This window comes from Phoenix dactylifera, chromosome 4, assembly GCF_009389715.1.
Source record: "Phoenix dactylifera cultivar Barhee BC4 chromosome 4, palm_55x_up_171113_PBpolish2nd_filt_p, whole genome shotgun sequence".
NCBI classification, from domain to species: Eukaryota; Viridiplantae; Streptophyta; class Magnoliopsida; order Arecales; family Arecaceae; genus Phoenix; species Phoenix dactylifera.
In genome coordinates this window covers 4,009,859-4,028,359 of record NC_052395.1, presented here as the reverse complement: position 1 = coordinate 4,028,359, position 18,501 = coordinate 4,009,859, and the positions used below count along the sequence as shown (strand labels likewise).

The window sequence follows — 18,501 nt, the reverse complement described above, 5'->3', positions numbered from 1 at the left end:
TCCGATTGATCCACATGCATTATCAAACGGTCTAACTCCTTCAATCACCATCAAGATTGAGAGATGACAATAATCGATGTCGTGCCGCGCTGCCATTGTGCCATGTGCAAGTGTAGAACCATATACATGGAATGTTTATATTTTATAATTCTTAAATTTTTTCACCAAGTGGTAGAAAACCTATATGTTAGTTGTTACAATGGAGGCATGCTAACCAGAAAATAAGGCTAGATACCCCCAACCCATTTACTACAATTATGGTGCTTATTTAATGAGAGTATCTGTCAATTTTCTGAACTAAATCAAATTACGACATATCTGTAAGGATCCGTATGGGCGTATATTTAGTCTCACATTGGTTATTTGCTGGATAGATCTTGGGTACTTATACGGGATCAAGGAATCCAAATAATACTTTTCGGCTAGCCATTTTGGGTGAGATCCTGGATTGTTACAAATGGTATCAAAACGAACCCAATCCATAACCTATGTGGACTATGGAACACTGCAGTACGGATCTATTGGGGCTGACCACGGGTCGATCGTGGTATTTGTGATTAAATTTAATGAATTTGAACCCTTAGCCTAACGAGAAAGTCAGGGCTTGAACGGGGAGAGTATGTGAGGATCCGTACGGACGTGTATTTAGTCTCACATCGGTTATTTGCTAGATAGATCTTGGGTACTTATATAGGATCAAAAAATGCAAATAATACTTTCCGACTAACCATTTTGGATGAAATTCTGAGTTGTTACAATATCTCACCAGCCCTCTATATGTAGGAAATAGGTGGGAAGAACCCAACGACGCCTGCTTCTGCTATCAAGTTGCAGGCTCCCAGAAGGAGCCACAGCGTGGTGGAGGCCCAGGCCTGAAGGGAAACAGTTGGAGACGCAAAGGCGAGCAAGGAAAGGGGAGGAGAAGGTAGAAGGAGAGGAAGCTGTCCCCATATGGGACTGTGGGAGCCCTCTCTATGACTCCTTTGAGCTGGCTTCTCTCTTCCACGTCATGGACCGCCACCTGAGGTCCTGCCCTTCTCCAAGGAGTCGAGGAGGCTCAGCGGAAGGGTCTGCGACGAGATTGACGAGGCCCTGAGGAGACAGAGATGGTGGTGGTGGTGGTGGTGGTGGTGGTGGTGGTGGTGGGGAGGAGGGGGAAGGAGGAGAAGGCAAAGAAGAGGAGCAAGGTGGGTTTGCGTGCCTTGTGTGGTGCCATCGTTTTCTGGAGAAGGAAATGAAATGTAATCTTTGCGTCACCTTTTCTCACTGCTTTCTGAGATTTCTCCTTTACCTTGGATCTTTTATTTTTTGATGGAAATAGGAGGTTGCAGGGTGCTACGCCCTGTTTATTGAATTAGAGAAAGTTACAGGTGTGTACAGTGTGTGAAAACACAATCACAAGAGAAAGAGAGGAGGCAGAGTACAAGATACGAAGGCACAGAGGCATTCACTTCCAAATGCTGCGAGGAATTTATGTATATGATGATATCTTTATAGAATTGCATCAGTTGGTTCATCATGATTGGTTGGTTTGGTTAATCTCTCTCTCTCTCTCTCTCTCTCTCTCTCTCTCTTATATTTTTTTAATAATATGACACATCAACTTTCTTATGAATGAATGGATTATAGAATATATTTAAGGATAATTCGAGCAACATTTGGTATAAGAAGGTGATAATTTAAGGGATGCAACTACAAGGATCCTCCACTGATTCGATCTTCTGAACATCTGTATATTCTCTGCAATGAGATTTCTGTTTCCATGCATTGATCTGAGTAATTTTGTACTTGAAAACTACACACCAGAATTTGACATAATTTGGTACAACATTTTTTTTTAATTTTTGCTTGAGTACAGCATTATTTTTGAAAGATATGCAGTCAGAATACCCTTGAGTGTCTAAACCACAGTTTCCACCCAATCTTCAACTAACTTGACCAAATATAACAAATCTATTACAGCCCAAAAATTAGCAGCGATCAACCGTATTCTTACTCAAGCCTGAAGATAATGGAATTTTGTATTCACAAAAGAAAAACTACTTGAAACTGTTTCAAATCCACACTTGATATTGACCAATAATAAATAAGTTAAAGGTGCATGGCTCTAATTAGGTTGCCTGTAAAATAAAAGAAAAAGAGAACAAAACCATTGGAAGAAAAGAAATTAAAGAAAGGAGACCAGAAAAATATCTTATGATCAGTTGAACTAGGAACTTTGCAAAGAATGTGGTTTGGTGGCATTTGGCAGAGCATTTGGGCACATGTTTTCAAGAATGCAGGCGAGTTTGAATCCTCTCAACTTCATATTCAAACCAGAAAATTCCGGTGGACATCATTTTTATATCACTAAAATGGCAGGTGATTGCTGGATCTCTCCGGTGGTGACCGGAACATATCAGAGATCTGAATAGATTCTCCTAGCAATGTTTCCATGGGAATTTTGCAGTGCATTGAGATCTGTGCAAGCAGAAGAACGGAGTTTGGAGTGCGTTGAGTCTGTGCCATGGGCGATCCAATGTGGGTTCAAGTTGTATCTTTCGTGCCGAAGAATAATTCACCTTCTTTCGTGGCATTGGATCGCACCTTGAACAGATCTCAAAGTAAGTCATTGTGCGACCGAATGGTTGATGTTGCAACAAAAAAAAAAAAGATCAATCATTCTTTCATGCAAAAGATACAACTCAAGCTCATCTAATGGTGATTTCTGCAAAGGATGGTGAATCCTTCTTCGGTGCAAAAGACGCACCCCGACCTCGATAAAGCTACCACCGCTCACTTCTCTCCACCTTTCCTCTCAGGGAAAAAAAATTATGTAACCTAGAAATCTTTCCATGGACTTTTGCCTGATGATTGCTCCATTTTTTGATTGGAGAAGCTCTCATTCTCGCAAAGGAGGTAGCCGTTGAATTGAGACTGTTGTCCCAACTCTGAAGAAGCTTCCTGGCTTACAACTGCGAAGGTATGGAAGAGTCTCTCGGCGACTCCAAGCCCAGCCAGGGTGAAACTGGCGGTATAATATGCAAGATTTTAAGCCTCAAGGCTCGCCAACTTAAAAATTATCAAAAAAAAATTGCAATTCCACCCAATCCAATCAAAGTTGTGATCAAGTTGTAACTGACGGAGAAATAGGCAGAGAGCGACATGGCCAGGCGCTCAAATCCACTGTGGCTAGCAATCTGGTTGCAGGCATAGGCTATATGATAGACCCTCAACGTAGCTAGAGAAGCCATGATAAAAATATCACGGCTCAATCCAACGTAAGAATCATAATTAGATAGGAGAACCATTTGGAATCAAATTGGTCTATGATTTAAAAATCCTATAAGGCCAAATCATAACATCAAATATATGGAAAACACATATGTGACGAGCAAGATCTGCCACATCGAGAAGCTGAGTTGTAAGCCAAACTTCCGGAGGCTATAACTTGATCATACGACGTTCGATTGAAATAATCTTTTTTTTAAAAAAAAGGGACTGTTTTCGAAAAACAACAACATAATCCCTTGTCCTTTAGAGGGTGGCACCTCTAGTGATCGAGCCCAATTTCCATCATTTGGGGTTCGAAATAGGTCGGTCAAACAAAAAGTTTCCTTTTTGGATAAAATTTTAATGGGGCATAGCTTTCTACTCGAGAAGAATCAAATGGAGTGATAGAAGTAGAGCTGAAAGCGGGTTAGATTATATCCGACAATATCCATTTTTGTATTCGATTCGGGTTGGATTCGAACATTGTATATTTGGTCCGATCGGATTTAGATACGGATTTGAATAGTCAGTTCAAAAATCTTCCGAATATGGATACAGATGCAGATACACCTAATTTTCTTGGATTCGAATCTAAATTCGGATATCTATATAATAAGGATAAGTGAAAAGAAAAAGTTTAAATTAAGTTAAATTAGAGAACCAATTAAGTGATTAACCAAGCCTAAACTAAAAAGAACCTAAATATCGGATAACCATCACTTAAGACAATAACCCGAAAATGGAATATCGGATGCGAATGAAATCCTTCGAATCACCCCGCACACCTGAAAGGCTTAAACCTCTTATTCTTTTGTTTCATTCTTTTTTTTCTCTTTGTCGTCCTCAAGCAACTAGGGTTTCGAAGATCTCATCCATATTCTAGTTTTCACTTGATGATTGCAAACCGGCAATAGCCGTGAGACACCTTAGAGCGCCATAGATCCCGTCTAATTCGGTGACGAGCAATCTTCATCAGTATATCCTTTATAAAATTATTAGTTTTTATTATTGATAAATGCTTGTTAAAATTATTTTTTTTATTGAATTTTTTTTTATGATCATCTGGACTAACCCTGGACTACTCTGCTCTGCCACGCCACAAGACAGCAAATCCGTTGGTACTATCTAATAGGCTTCTATAGTGTCGTTATGTAAACGAATTGGGGCAAAAACCTCCAGGTCATAGATTTGAAAGCCACAGAACACTAAAAAAAAAAATCTTTTCCAGAGCTTTTTAGAGTCTGAACCGATGCTTATAAGTGTCGGTAATTTTAACACCGACGCTAAGTGTATGAAACTGAAATTTTTTTTTTGCCGATGCTTATAAGCAAATTAGAAGCATCGACTACTCTACTAGCCATAGGTTCCGGTTGTATCTTTTGCAGAAAGAATGATTCATCTTCTTTTGTGATGTCGATCGTTGGATCCTGCAAATTGCGCTTGAAAATCTGTGCAGCGGAGGGATGAAAGGGGCTGACGGGATCCTGAAAGAAGATACATGAGTCATTCTTTCGAGACATACGCTGATATGCACTAAGATCCTAGTTAAGTTTCATTTGCCCCTCTCATTTATTACACGATGACATAACAAGGACAGGAAAGCTTCAAGGAAGCTAGGAGGGCATGGAGAACAACAAAATCACAGCAGGTGTGATACACCGCTTTTAGCAGCCATAGGCAGTGCTGAAATAGCTCTCGATGACATTGTGGCACAGGATCTCCAAGACCCTGCCGCGAGATGGGCCCACCAAGCGGGGCGTCTTGAACTGGCCCATCGAAGTCCCAAGGCTGAGAAAATGTTCTAGAATCTTCTGGAAGGTTCCTTTCCTCACAACACGGAGCTCAAGCGGTCCGATTCCGCCCACCTTCCTCGAGCAGACATAGCCTACATCCACAAAAGCCAGGTCCAAGCAATTGCAGCAGCTGCTCAGAACCTCCTCGCCGGCATCCGAACTCAGCTCCCAGAAGATCACATAGTGGCCAGGGTCTGTCGAACGATCGACGTGGCTCGTAAAATCCACGAGCTCGAGCTTCTCCGCCGCTAAGAGCTTGGCTGCCTCCTCGGCGGCCACCATCACGTCTTTCTCTGTGTTCTTGTCGATGTTGATGGATAGGACTACGTTTCTCCGGCATATATATCTCAGCTCAGGCGTGGAGTTATGGAATCCTGCCACCTTTACGATGTCCCCCAGCCTATAGCGACATAGACCTGTCATCAGATGCAAACCACAAAGACTATTGTCAGCAATTAAATACCCGCAAAAGAACTTCACTGATCTTCTTTTTTTTTATGTAAAGGAGGCAATTGTCACGATAATATTATTCAGTAAGAGAATACACAAATGAAGGAGATTGTACAAATTGAGAGAAAGAAAACGAGGTCACTATGGGTTACAGAAGCTCAATGAACCCTTGGAAGTTTCATCTGACATCAAACAGAAAGCACCTGATGCAGATTATACTTCGCTGATTTCATATCGGCAAGTTGCATTAGCATCACAAGTTTCAGGCGGCAGCAAGTATGGTAAATTTGTGATATTCAGAAGACACCTTATGAAATCGTGCAGTTAACAGCTTCTACTTCCAAAGTTTTCCCAGCATTTCATCAAACATGGCTCGAAGGAACGAACGAGAAAAATACTACAGCAGAACAGAAAGAAATAGAGCAATACCTGCAAAACTGGTGACGACAACTTCATACTCTCTGCCAACCTCAACTTCTGTAAGACCAACTGGCTCTGATTCTATGTAGTCAATGGAGGCACCATTCTCCAACTCCTGCCCCTCGGGCTTTCCCAGAGGAATAAATTCAAAGAACGCGATGTTGGGAAGCACCGCAAACGTTGCCAACTCAGGAGGCAGCCCAGGGTTTACATTTGCACCAATCCATCCCTCCGAAGCCCCATAATCAGCACATACCAGGGGCAAGCTTCCTGCATAATGTCTTAGCTTTCTCAAGTATGGTTCCATCGCTCCTGTCATAATGCCATAGACATACTTGGCATTGGGAAAAAGTTCTGGGATCACACCATACCAGTTACTTAAACCCTTGCATTTTTCATATATGGAATCAGCCAGTGTGGGATTTGGAAACAGAAGTTTGGAAACAGCTGCACGGGCAGATGGGACGGTAATTCTGCTGGAGAGAACTCCATGCCTGATATCATTGCAGAGATCTTCCCAAACCAGCTCGAACGTTCGAAATGCATTGACCAAGCTGTGGGCAAATTGCGCATTTACGTGCTGCACTTCATCTGAGTAAAGTAGCCCACATAGAAGGTGGCAATACAAAGACTGGTCGAAGTGGGGACAGAATATAACTTCATCAGGGCTGCAGCACTGAGACTGGATGTCCTTCAATGTGCGTTTGAAGTGTTCGCTTCGGTAAATATTTGTGGAGCCTGCTGCAGCGATGAGCCCTCCATTTGTTTTCATCTGCATGCTGCTGTAGATGAATTGTAAAGCTTTTCCGTTCCCAATTGGGTATTCTCTGCAAAAAGAAGTCGTCGATGGATTTGATATCTATGTTTGAATAGGTGAATAGACATCGGATAAATATGCGAACAGGCTTAGTTAAAAGCGAGCTTTCGCATAAACCAGCAAATTAGCATGATTATATACTTTTTGTAAACAAAACAGATACTCAATTTTGAGAGATCCACGGTCCATTGCCAAAAGGATAAAATAGGACAAGATAACATAAAAGGCCGGTAAACAAAGAACAGCTCAAATGTGTAATTAGTTTTGATGTTTGAATTTCATAGCCGAGCATCAAATAGACTGAAGAAGCAGTCTGTTGATGTCAGTATAAAAGGTTATGAATACATAGATGGAAATCTTGAGAGAAGGGACCACTAAGGATTGTATTGAAGGCTAAATTTATCTTTTCCCTCCAAGTTCATGCTTGCTTGTCATGCATATTCCACTAGAAATAAGGGGCTACTGGACCAAGGAAATATGACAGAAGAACATAAAGATTAACGAAAAAGGGCAAAAAAATACTATTAACAACACTACATCTACTTTATTTAATCCGATACATAAACGACTCAGACAGTGAAATAGAAATCTAGGAAGAAAAAGATTCAGAAAACAGTGATTCTAGAAGAACAAAGTCATCAAGTCTCACACAATGTAACCCTAAGTTGGATAAACAAGTCAATCTCTAAAACCATACGCATAGAAAAGAGGCCTTCTTCGATGTGGAAGAACTTCATACCGGTTTCTAAAAGCAAATGAAGTCCTGTATATCTGCACCGTCGACTCAAGCAGCTCTTCGCTGAATGGTAAAAACTTGCGCTTTCCTTGAGTGGTACCAGAACTGTAGCAAAAGACAAGCTTCCCATTTAGCAGGCCATTGGTACTTGGTAGCCAAATGATCAAAGAAAACAAGGCACCCCAAGCAATACCTGAGTGTGATCGCTATTAAAGGATTCCCAGTGAGAACGGGTGAAGTATCTCCATCGAAAATCCTCTGAATGTAAGGCTCCAAATCTTTATGAGTGATCAAGGGAACGCAAGCCTTAAAACTCTCGGGGTCGGTTCTTCCTCCAAGAGCGAATTTCTGCAAGTACTCTGCCTCGCCATTTTGTTCGAGAATCTTTTGCAGGGTCTCTCTCTGGACTCGGCCGGCATCCTTCGTCAGTGTCTCGAACTCCTCTATTACGCTCTCGACGCCGACAACTGTCATCTTCTCTAATGTCAACGAAACTGAAAGCTTTAGAAGATATGTCCACCGAACACTACCAGCGCCGACGAATCTTCAAAGTTACTGCTTCAGACGAGAAGAATTCAAGTCATATTGCGCAGAGAAGAACACCATTCGAGCAGAGCTCCTTGACAAAGACGCAACGAAAAGCAGAGAAAAGCAGAGCAACGGTTAAGTGATAAGAACCGAATCAAAGACTTATATTTGGAATAGAAACAAAATATAATTAGATATCGAATCAGAGCAGACGGAAGCACCGGATTCCGGAGACCAAAAAAAGGATTTTAAGCAAAAACCGGCATTTAAAGCTTGCAAGTTAGATACTTTGAGTAAAGAATCCATAAAATCCGGTTTGTCTGACAGCAATACTGGGAAACTGAACGACAGAACAAGACGAATTATACTCATCATAAACAAGACGATATATGGACAATGGCAAATATATCAACAGAGGAAAAACTTCATTAGTATTAAGAAGCGGAAGGAGACGTTAAAGCAGGAGGAGGAATAAAAGACTTCATGATGGAGAAAAAGAGTAAAGGTCCGAAAGAAGAAACAAGAAATGGAAAAGGAGGAAGTTTTGAATCAGATCGATAAAAGACTTTCGAAAGCTTTGTAATATAATATTATAGATCACAGAAACATCAGAGATATTCTCGAATGTATGGGTCTCCGAGATAACGAAAAAAAGGGCCAAAAGAAGAAAAAAAATAGAGCAATAATTCGAACAAATGCTAGTTATAGCAAAGGTTTTCCACCATAAATGAACAAATCTCTTCCAACAGACCTCGACGAGAGCACAGTTCCGAGCTTTCAGTACCAAAGCTGCGGCCTTTGCTGAGAAAACATGAAATAAATTGACCAAAACGATCGAAGATGTCAACATTATGAGTTCTTACTTTGAATTCAACTGGAGGAGCCAGGAGCCGCCTCGTGAGCTCCGCCCCCTCTTTCCCTCTTCTCTACTAGTCGCTCTCTTTGGGTTAGACTCTGGAGCAAAGGTATCACGAGTCTACTCTAAATCCGAGCGCGGATCCTCCTTAAAAGCCTAACAAAAAGTAACCAAGCAAAAAGAGTTTTTAAGACCACCCAAGATCTTAGTCTGTTTTGCCCTCCCTCTCCGTACTCTCCGGGCTTTGCTCACTGTGAAGAGTCGAGGGGGGAAGGTTCCCGTTTTATAGGGAGAGGTTGACCCCATGGAGGCCCACCATAGGCGAAGTCCACGGGTGATCTCGTGGGTTATTACCTCGCATGCTGCCAACCGAACGAATGGGCAAACGGGCCGACGAGCTTCGCCAACCACCATTATGTGCAGGTGGATATGCGTGCTGGATATCAACAGATCGTGCATGAAGGGAGACTCTGCCATGGTGATTGACTGAATATGGGAAGTGGATAGGTATGGTAACAGTCGCTCGTTGATTCGGAATATTCGCAGGAGATGTTCGCCGTCCAGATTGATCATGTGTATCGTGAGGGGAACAGAGCTGCGAACTGAGTCGCCTCATACGTGGCACGTCACTCTGGAGACGTCATCTGGATGAGTTTAGCAAGTGTTCCCCACCTGTTGTATTGTTTACTTTTCTTTGATTTGGCAGGATATACTCAACCTTGTTTTATTGAAAATAAAATGTATTTTGACAAAAAAAAACCACCATTACGTGCTTGCCTGCATTATATATATATATATATATATATATATATATATATATATATATATATATATATATATATATATATATATATAGACACACACACACAAAAAGTGAGAAAAAAATTGACAGAATAGAAAATAGTATTTCTTTAGTGTAGTTTGACTGATGAGACCTCCCATTTCGTATGCTCCCTTGGTAACTAATGATTAGGATACGTATAAGTGAGATTAGGATTACACCAATTCTTTCCTGGTAACATATACAGCGGAGGGTGAGGATAAAGTATGATTGGGATAAATCCCATCCTTTCCCTAAGAGCTTAGAAAAATAACTGACCTTCTTGCCAAACTTGTATGACTGAATAGGTTCATACTAGACAACCGCTTTCCTAAAATGATATGATACCAAATATAACAGCGATATTGATAGAGGTGTACAAAAAACTGGCCCATTTGGTGTTGGATTGAGAAAGGCTTAAGCCAAAAAAAATCGGTTCACTCCATGTAATAGATTAAAATGAAATGTTATTTTTAAGTATGAATATGCCGGCGCCATGTAGCTTAGCTAGTTGGCATGCTTCTCTATTTTTAACAAAACTCTGGTGATGGCATCTTCATTATATTTCTCATAAAATAATAAAATTTACAAGGAGTCACATTATTACGAGATTTGATTAACAAATGATATATCAAATAGTTTCTTAAAATTAGTATAAAACATTATTGTAGATATTCATGAATTTTAAAAATAATTAAAATATTTTATAATTCTAGTCAATGTAGGAATGGAGAAATATTGATACCCTAGGTGATATGGTAAAATAATGTTAATATCGATAAGTTTAAGAAAGAATTGAGATATTTTAGTAATTACATATCAACATCTTAAGCCTGTATAGTAAAACTGTGATATGATATTACTTTAAATATTAATTTTGATATTTATTTTCGATCACACTCATTCGAGATAGGAAAATGTTAGTTATCATCCCTTTAGCTAGTATCTAGGATAATGTTAGTTAACATCAATTTAGATAACAAGGTTTGAGATTTTGAATACATTGTTTCATTGAATGATGAATTTAATACAAATTGATATCTTGATAAAGCTCTCGGTCAAGAAGGAAATGATTCTAAAAACTTCGGATATGTAGTTTTGGTTCCCAAGTTGAATCATGTTTTATGGTTTGGCTTGTCTAATATATATATACACACACACACATACATAGAGAGTGTATTAGTTTAGGGCTTTCCATTCGCTATATAGATACCTATATTAATGACGTTGGCATGGCTCTCATTTATTATGCTTGTTCATCAAAATATAAAAATATAATATCATTAATAAGATGATGATTAGCTTATTAAATCGTATTAAATAAAGATTTTATTAGAACTACTAAATTGATATAGAAATTAATGATACTATTAGTAACTATATTTGCTTAATATATATATATATACTAAAATGAAGACTGTGTTTGTGCAAAGCTTTCCATTCACTGCATAGATATTTATATTAATGATGTTATTAATAGAACTCTTTATTTTGGATAATATACATGACTCTTATTTAATAAGGTTCTTCATTGAAATATAACAATATAATATGAAGAGGATTATTAACTTATTGAATAAAGATTTTATTAGACCTACAATTGACACAGAAATTAATTATACCATCAATAACCATATTTTCTTAATATATGCTACTATATGCTTAATATATATTTATTATGCAATATTAGTACGACTAAATTAATACAAAAATTAATGATATTATTAATAACTATATTTGCTTAATATTGCTGATATTAACCAAAATGATTTTTTATGAGTATAATACCCTGCCAATATCCCATGCAAGTCATAGATTATGCCTTTTTTTATTTTAATATATTTTATATTCATGATCTTTCGTAAAAAGTAAAAGAACAACAACTCATGACCTCACTATATTATATTTAAATATCTATAGATCCAATACTTTTCTATTTCTTATTATATTTGGCCATGATTTTATTTTTTTATAATAATATATTATTTTACTATATTGATAAATATGCATAAATTAGAATTTTATATAAGGATAGTATGTCATAATATTAATATCAAAATTTTATTTTATAAAATAATTAAACTTTTAATATTTATTATTTTTATTTTATTTTGTTATTTTCTTTTATATTTATTCTATATTGTATTTCAAAAATAATTAGAAAAAAAAATACTCCCCACACATCGCGTGTTATATACTAGTTCTAACTATTATGAAGCATAATTGTGACATTAATAAAACATCGGATCTTGTCGGTATCTGTTTTAAAAACATCATGCCTCACATATTTATAATATATTTATAAATAATATATCTCTTAAACCTGTTGAATTAGTACTAGACCGACATGCAACTCGCATAAAAATTCAATCAAAGCATGGTTTAATCCGCACAAAATCTCTGCAACATTGGTCTCGTGATCTCCTTGCACCCATCGAGTGACGAAACTACCTGCATATAAAGACAAGACTAAAAAATATCTTTCTATAAAATATGTACACTGAATCGGAGAGTGCAGGCAAATTGTTTTGTTTTTTAATGGCGTACAAATCATATCCTCCAGTACAAATATGTCCAAAAAAATCAAAAAAATACATCATCATCGAAGAAAAGAAATATAGTATGGTTGATGGCCTGAAAAATTCTACCAAAATATTGTACCATAAGAATGCAACCCAATCAGCTGCTCTATTAGACTTCCGATAAACATGAGTGGTATGAAAAACAATGTACTTTCTTATCAATCTGCAGATGCTCATAACCCGCATTAGGCAGTTTGCATCCATCCAATCATCTTAGTTGAGTCAGCTTCAAGATAAATAAAATCTAGTCTAAGGATGAGCCTTTTGTTGCTAATACCCTCCAAGACTGCCCTCAACCTAGCTTAAAAATGGAGGTGTCATATAAGCAACTGCCACTTGCTACTATAAGTTTGGAATTCGAGCATCTGATCATAAATTCCGCACCTCAAATGCTACCCCCATTAGCTATCCTACCATTAAAGTTTACCTTAAAAAATCTTGATGGTAAGGGCTCCTATGCAATGATGATCGCCTGAGTTACTACAAGATTCAAAAAGGAGTCCTAGATGTCCCTTGCTATCACAGACTTCTTCTCTCACTCAGTGTGTATTCATTCTGAGAGCACGAAATTTAGAAAATGTGATTGGTGAGTACCATTCGTTAGTCAACTACTTCTTTGGGCATTTCTTTATTGGGCATGTTTAGTTGGGGATATTCTGGTTCTCTATTATATTATCTTATTTGATACGAAAAATAGATTGAAAAAATAAAAAAATAAATGATGAGTCTTATGTCTATTTTTCTAAAAGAGAAGGTAAAACAATACCATCAGAAAGGTGGTATTTATTTTTTCATGTTGGATTACCGAGTTAAGATAATCTGAAATTATCATTTCGTAACAGAAATATCCTTATTTATATTATATTATTATAGTTAATATTAATTATATGAATATATTATATTGATATTATACTAATATATTATAAATATATCGATATAGTGATTAATAATATTTAGTAATATATTAATATATTTATTAATAAATATTAGTTATTAATAAATAATTAACAAATATTTATTAATTATCTATAAGTCTAACATAGGATTTATTAGCAATTAGTATATTTATCTATATACCAAACATACTAAAATTTATTTATAATAAAAAACATAATTTCTAATATATATAATTAATTAAAAAATATTTTAATATTCGAAATAGATAATATTGATAAAGTTTATGTAAAGGGACATAAATGGCTAATAAATAAATTGCGAAAAAATGTTATTACTTGAACAAGAGCATTATTCAAAATTTAGTAGTATTCTCATATTTGATTACCTCCAATCAAATATGGCAAAAAAAAATTTTATACTATTTGTACGGATGATTTTTCTACGGACCAAGCATGTTAAAATTTATTTTTCTCTATAATTATTTTTTTACATAAATAATTCTCGAGTCCATCCTAACCAAACGAATCTTTTGGTTTTGTTTTTTTCCCTCCTTTTTGATGATTTGTTTCTTTTCCATGGGACAACGATACTGTGGCGCTCGGGATCGTTGGAGATATGAAAAATACCATCATGGTCTGAGATAATCACGTAATTGCCACTCTTGCGTCCGCCGATCAGGACACAAGAGTGGAGAGCGCTTTTTTTTTTTTTTTTTTTTTTTGCTTTGACGGGTTGTCCAGACAACACGTGTTCGAATACATTCAAGAAAATCAAAATACATAATCTTACGAAGTGCCAATGGCAGCTCCCTCTCTCCTGCCCACAGGGCGTATCCTGAGTGGTGGGCCGCGTATGCAGCTACCCAGTCGGCCGCCCCGTTGGCCTCTCTGAATACATGCGGGGCCTGAAAGGCCGCGCCATCCCTCACCATCATCCCGATGTCCCGGATCAGAGGATGGTCTGTGCTCTCACCACTCGTTCCCTTCCGGATCCACCCAATAACTGTAGCCGAATCGCCCTCCAGGATGATCGAGCTAGCCCGCAGCACCTGCCGCGCGTGGCGAAGACCTGCCCAGGCAGCTCGCAACTCCGCCCCTGGAACTGATATATCGAACAACTGGCAACCGCCTGCTGCCACTACCCTGGAATGAGGGTCCCGTATAATGAAGCCTGCCCCGCCTCACGTACCTCCATCCAACACCGACCCGTCAAAGTTGACCTTGAGGAAACTCGGGGGTGGGGGCTCCCAGGTGAAAAACACCGTCCGAGGAGCTGCCTGAGCAGAGAAGGAACCCCAGGTGTCCCGAGCTATCAAAGGTATATCTGAAGGGATGGTGAGTCTGGGCTCCATCGCCAGTGCACGAGCAGCCTCCGCAACAAACCTCGGCGACATCCTGCGCTCGCTGAAAATACGAGCGTTCCTTGCCAGCCAGATCTGATGGGCTGTGCAAGTCGCTCTGATGGCCTCCTGATGTGTCCCGGGACTGGCCAGCCACTGTCGTATCATCTGAAGAAAGAATCTCCTCTCCCGCCACGCCACCTCCGGGATACCTATCCACTGCCATGTCGCCCTCGCCCAAGTGCACCGAAATAGTACATGGTCCACAGACTCGTCTACGCCGCAAGCCCCGCACTCCGCAGGGATCCCCAAACCACGCCTACTCAGCACTACACTCGTCGGAAGGCGATCCCACATCACCTTCCACAAAAAGAGAGCTGCCCTTGGGTGGAGCCCGGACCTCCATATCCAGGTGTAGTCCGGTCCCCGCTCATGCTCCTGCTGGATAACTCGTAACAGATCACCCAACCTGACACTGGCCCTGCATGAGGTGCCCCATACCCGGACGTCTGGCCCCTCGCATCCTGGTACTGGGAGGGAGCGAATCCTCTCAGCAAGATGTGCCCCGAACAACTGATGTAGTCTGATCTCGTCCCACTCTGTCCTCCCTGGTGCTAGGAGGTCGCATACCCGGTGCCCCTCAGCTGCCTCAGTATCCACCATCGTCGGCCAGTATCTCAAAGGAAGGGTATCCACCCACGGATCACAAATCACATCGATGCTCCGTCCATCGCCTATCAGCCACCTGGTGTTAGCCAACACAGTCGGCAAGTACCTCCCGATCTCACGCCACATAAAGGAGGTTCGGCGGCCACTCCGTGCCACCTCAGAGCCCCCTCGGCCATATCTGGCTGCCATCACCCGGCTCCAGAGCCCCTGTGGCTCCAACAAAAAACGGGCTGCGTGTCGAGCGACAAGGGCCTCACGCCTCTCCAAGAGGGACTGTACTCCCAGACCGCCCTCACTGATAGGAAGACAGACCTGCTCCCAGGCCACCAGATGTACCCCATGGCCCCCACCATGAGACCCCCACAAGAAACTCCTGAGGAGACGTTCAATCTTCAACAGGGTCGTCTTTGGGATCACAGTGTTGGCCATAAGGTATACCAGCATGGATCCTAATACCGATCTGACTAGTGTCAGTCGCCCCATCATGGATAGAGATGATGCCCGCCATCCCTCCAGCCTGCTCTCGACCCGCTGTACCAACCTCGAGCACTGTGCCATCCGTAGTCGCCGGCCTGTAATGGGGACTTCCAGGTAGACCAGTGTCCCCTCCTGCTCTGGTATCTGCAAAATCCGCCTGATCTCCTGTCTGACTCTGCTCTCCGTGCTAGGGCTGAACTGAATGGCTGACTTCATGAAGTTTACTCTCTGGCCGGACGCCGCACAGTAATCTGCCAGCACCCTGCGAAGAACCCGTGCATCAGAGATCCGCGCCCTAGACAAAAGAAGACAATCGTCAGCAAAGAGTAAGTGAGAGATGGGTCCCGCCCCCGGTGCTGGAACATAGGCCTCTAGCTCCTGGCGAGTGCACGCACTCTGCAAAGCACGGGACAAGATGTCAGAACAAATAATGAATAAGTAAGGGGATAAGGGACATCCCTGCCGCAACCCCATGGTGGACTCGAAGAAAGCTGACAATGTGCCATTGACCAAGATAGAGAACTTTGGCCCCTGGACACACCCTAGGACCCATCCAATCCATCGCCTATGGAAGCCATAGGCCTCCAATGCTCTCCGAAGAAAACTCTACCTGATCCTGTCATACGCTCTCTCCATATCCAGCTTGATTCCCATCAAGCTGCGCCGCTTCGGTGCTCGCTGAAGGTCCCACATCATCTTTTGGGCCAACATAACATTTTGGGAGATGTTCCTCCCCGCTACAAAGGCCCCCTGCTCTTGGCTGATGATGCCCGACAGTAGAGGCTTCATCCTGCCCACCATAATCCTCGCCACAACCTTATACAAGGTAGTGCACAAACTAATGGACCTGAAGTGACCCGGCTCTACCGCCTCCTGGCGCTTCGGGATGAGCGTAATGAAAGTGGCCTTCCAGTCCTCAGGCATAGCTGCCTGAGTAAAGAAACACTGCACAGCCTCAACCACTGCTCCCCGAATGATGCCCCAATATCTTCGAAAAAAGAACGGGGGGAACCCATCGGGTCCCGGAGCCTTGTCTGCCGCCAGAGCCCAGACTGCGTCCTGCACCTCCTGCGCCGACACCGGCCGAACCAGGGTCGTGTTCTCGTCATCATCAATACCCACATCAACCCTTAGAGGGTGGTCGCCATCATCAGGGCCTCCATCTTCCGTCCATCTAGTGCGGAAAAAATCAAGTAAGACCTGTCTGACGGCAGGCTCACCCTCCACTCGGTGTCCAGACCCATTACGCAATAAGTGGATCATGCTCCGCTGTCTCCGGATAACCGTCGTCCGATGGAAAAACCTAGTGTTGCAATCACCCTCGCGTACCCACTGGACCCGAGACTTCTGTCGCCAGAATATCTCATGCTGTCGTAGTAAGGAGTGGTGAGTCGCTAGAAGCCCCCGAAGGTCGGTCATGTCCCCCTCCGGGAGTTCACCTCCTAGGTCTTCTCTCCTCTGCAGTTCAGTAATCGCAGTCTCCACCCCATCCAATCTTCGAAAAATATCGCCCACTACCTCGCGATTCCAGCGGCGAAGCCGACGTTTGGTCATCTCGAGTTTGCGTGAGACTCGTTGCATCGCATTCCCCCGCACCGGGACACGCCACGCATCTCGAATAATGTCCCAAGACTGAGGGTACGATAGCCAAATCTTCTCAAAATGGAAGGGGCTATGATGGCAAGGTCCCGATGAGGTGGAGATCAGTAAGGGACAGTGGTCCGATGCAATCCGGGGTAAATGACTCACTCGGCTAGTAGGGAATCGAAGGATCCAGTCTGGGGATGCAAAGGCCCTATCTAATCGCTCCCAAACCCTAGCACTGCCAGATTGATTGTTACACCAGGTAAACCGCGGTCCCGAGAAGCCTAGGTCCACCAGTCCGTTCCGCACTACAAAGTCGCGAAACTCCCTCCTATCGACTCTATCCGTGAATGCTGCACCTCCCCTCTTGTCACTTGCACTCTGGATGCAATTGAAGTCACCAACTAACATCGTCGGGATACCCTGGGCGGCCAGGTCAGTGATCTCCTGCTAGAGGGCTCTCCTAACCCTGTGATCCGTGCTCGCGTACACACCACACAACACCCACGGATCAACACAGGATTCCGATACTACCATGACTACCTGTTGAGAGCAGTTGTGGAAGACATTAATCGTCGCCACCCCTCGCCTCCACAGGACCAAAAGGCCACCAGACAGCCCCTGGGAATCGACTGCTTAGGTCTCCCAGTCCCTCCCCAGGCGCCGCCTCAGTCTACCGAGCCCATCGCCAGATAACCGTGTCTCGCAAAGAAAACAGATATCTGAACAGTGGATCTGTGCTAGCCGCTTAAAGGAAGACATGAAGGCCGGCTTGGCCGCCCCCCTACAATTCCAAGCTAGAATCTTCATGGGTCACAACTGCGTGGTCGGCCACAGACTCATCCTCCCCCTGGGCCTCGGGAGCTACCTCAGACTGGCGGCCTAAGTCGCCCTGCTGCTCTATCTCAACGCATACACCTAATGCGTCGCGCATGACTGCCGCCCTGATGAGTCGCACGACAGCTGGGTGATCCCCCTCTGCACTACCAGCCGTAGCTATGACCCGGTGGTAGTCGCCACTGTCACCAACGTCCATGGGTCCCACACGGGCCCCTCCGAGTGGCACCCCTATCGCACCCTGCAGGCACGGCCCAGGGTGCCCGCCAACCTCGGGCCCACCGAGGACAGCCTCCATACCCAAGGCTGGGGTCGGAGAGCCAAATCAGAACACCCCATCTGGGCCTCTCCCAGGGCCCTCGTGTTCGTCCCAGGATCGCAGCTCTCCCAACACGTCCCGCATGATGAGGGTCTGACCTACTGGTAGGGGGGTATCCCGCTCTG

The 18,501-nt window shown here is 42.3% G+C and overlaps 1 protein-coding gene across 4 annotated transcripts; it reads right to left on the bottom strand.

Annotated features, from left to right (window-relative positions):
* Positions 1–4,781: 4,781 nt before the first annotated feature.
* On the bottom strand, positions 4,782–9,094 carry LOC103716872 (jasmonoyl--L-amino acid synthetase GH3.5-like). 4 transcript variants are annotated; one of them, XM_017845122.3, is made up of 5 exons: positions 8,860–9,094; positions 7,662–8,087; positions 7,472–7,573; positions 5,925–6,742; positions 4,917–5,461 (listed from the first exon to the last, which is right to left on the bottom strand). In XM_017845122.3, exons 2-5 carry the CDS (start codon positions 7,940–7,942, stop codon positions 4,917–4,919), a joined length of 1,746 nt encoding a protein of 581 aa, XP_017700611.2. In that variant the 5' UTR covers positions 7,943–8,087; positions 8,860–9,094. The 4 variants fall into 4 exon arrangements, with proteins under 4 accessions (XP_026664418.2, XP_017700611.2, XP_017700616.2 ...); XM_017845127.3 differs by having other exon boundaries at positions 7,662–8,026; XM_008805063.4 differs by having other exon boundaries at positions 7,662–8,023.
* Positions 9,095–18,501: the final 9,407 nt, after the last annotated feature.

What these genes read in the sequence shown, in the direction of transcription:
- LOC103716872 (XM_017845122.3), bottom strand. Translation starts at nt 7,942, where the DNA reads ATGACAGTTGTCGGCGTCGAGAGCGTAATAGAGGAGTTCGAGACACTG. An exon ending in TTAATAGCGATCACACTCAG is followed by an intron (nt 7,574 to 7,661) that starts GTATTGCTTGGG and finishes CTTTTGCTACAG; the next exon opens with TTCTGGTACCACTCAAGGAA. An exon ending in TCATTTGCTTTTAGAAACCG is followed by an intron (nt 6,743 to 7,471) that starts GTATGAAGTTCT and finishes TTCTTTTTGCAG; the next exon opens with AGAATACCCAATTGGGAACG.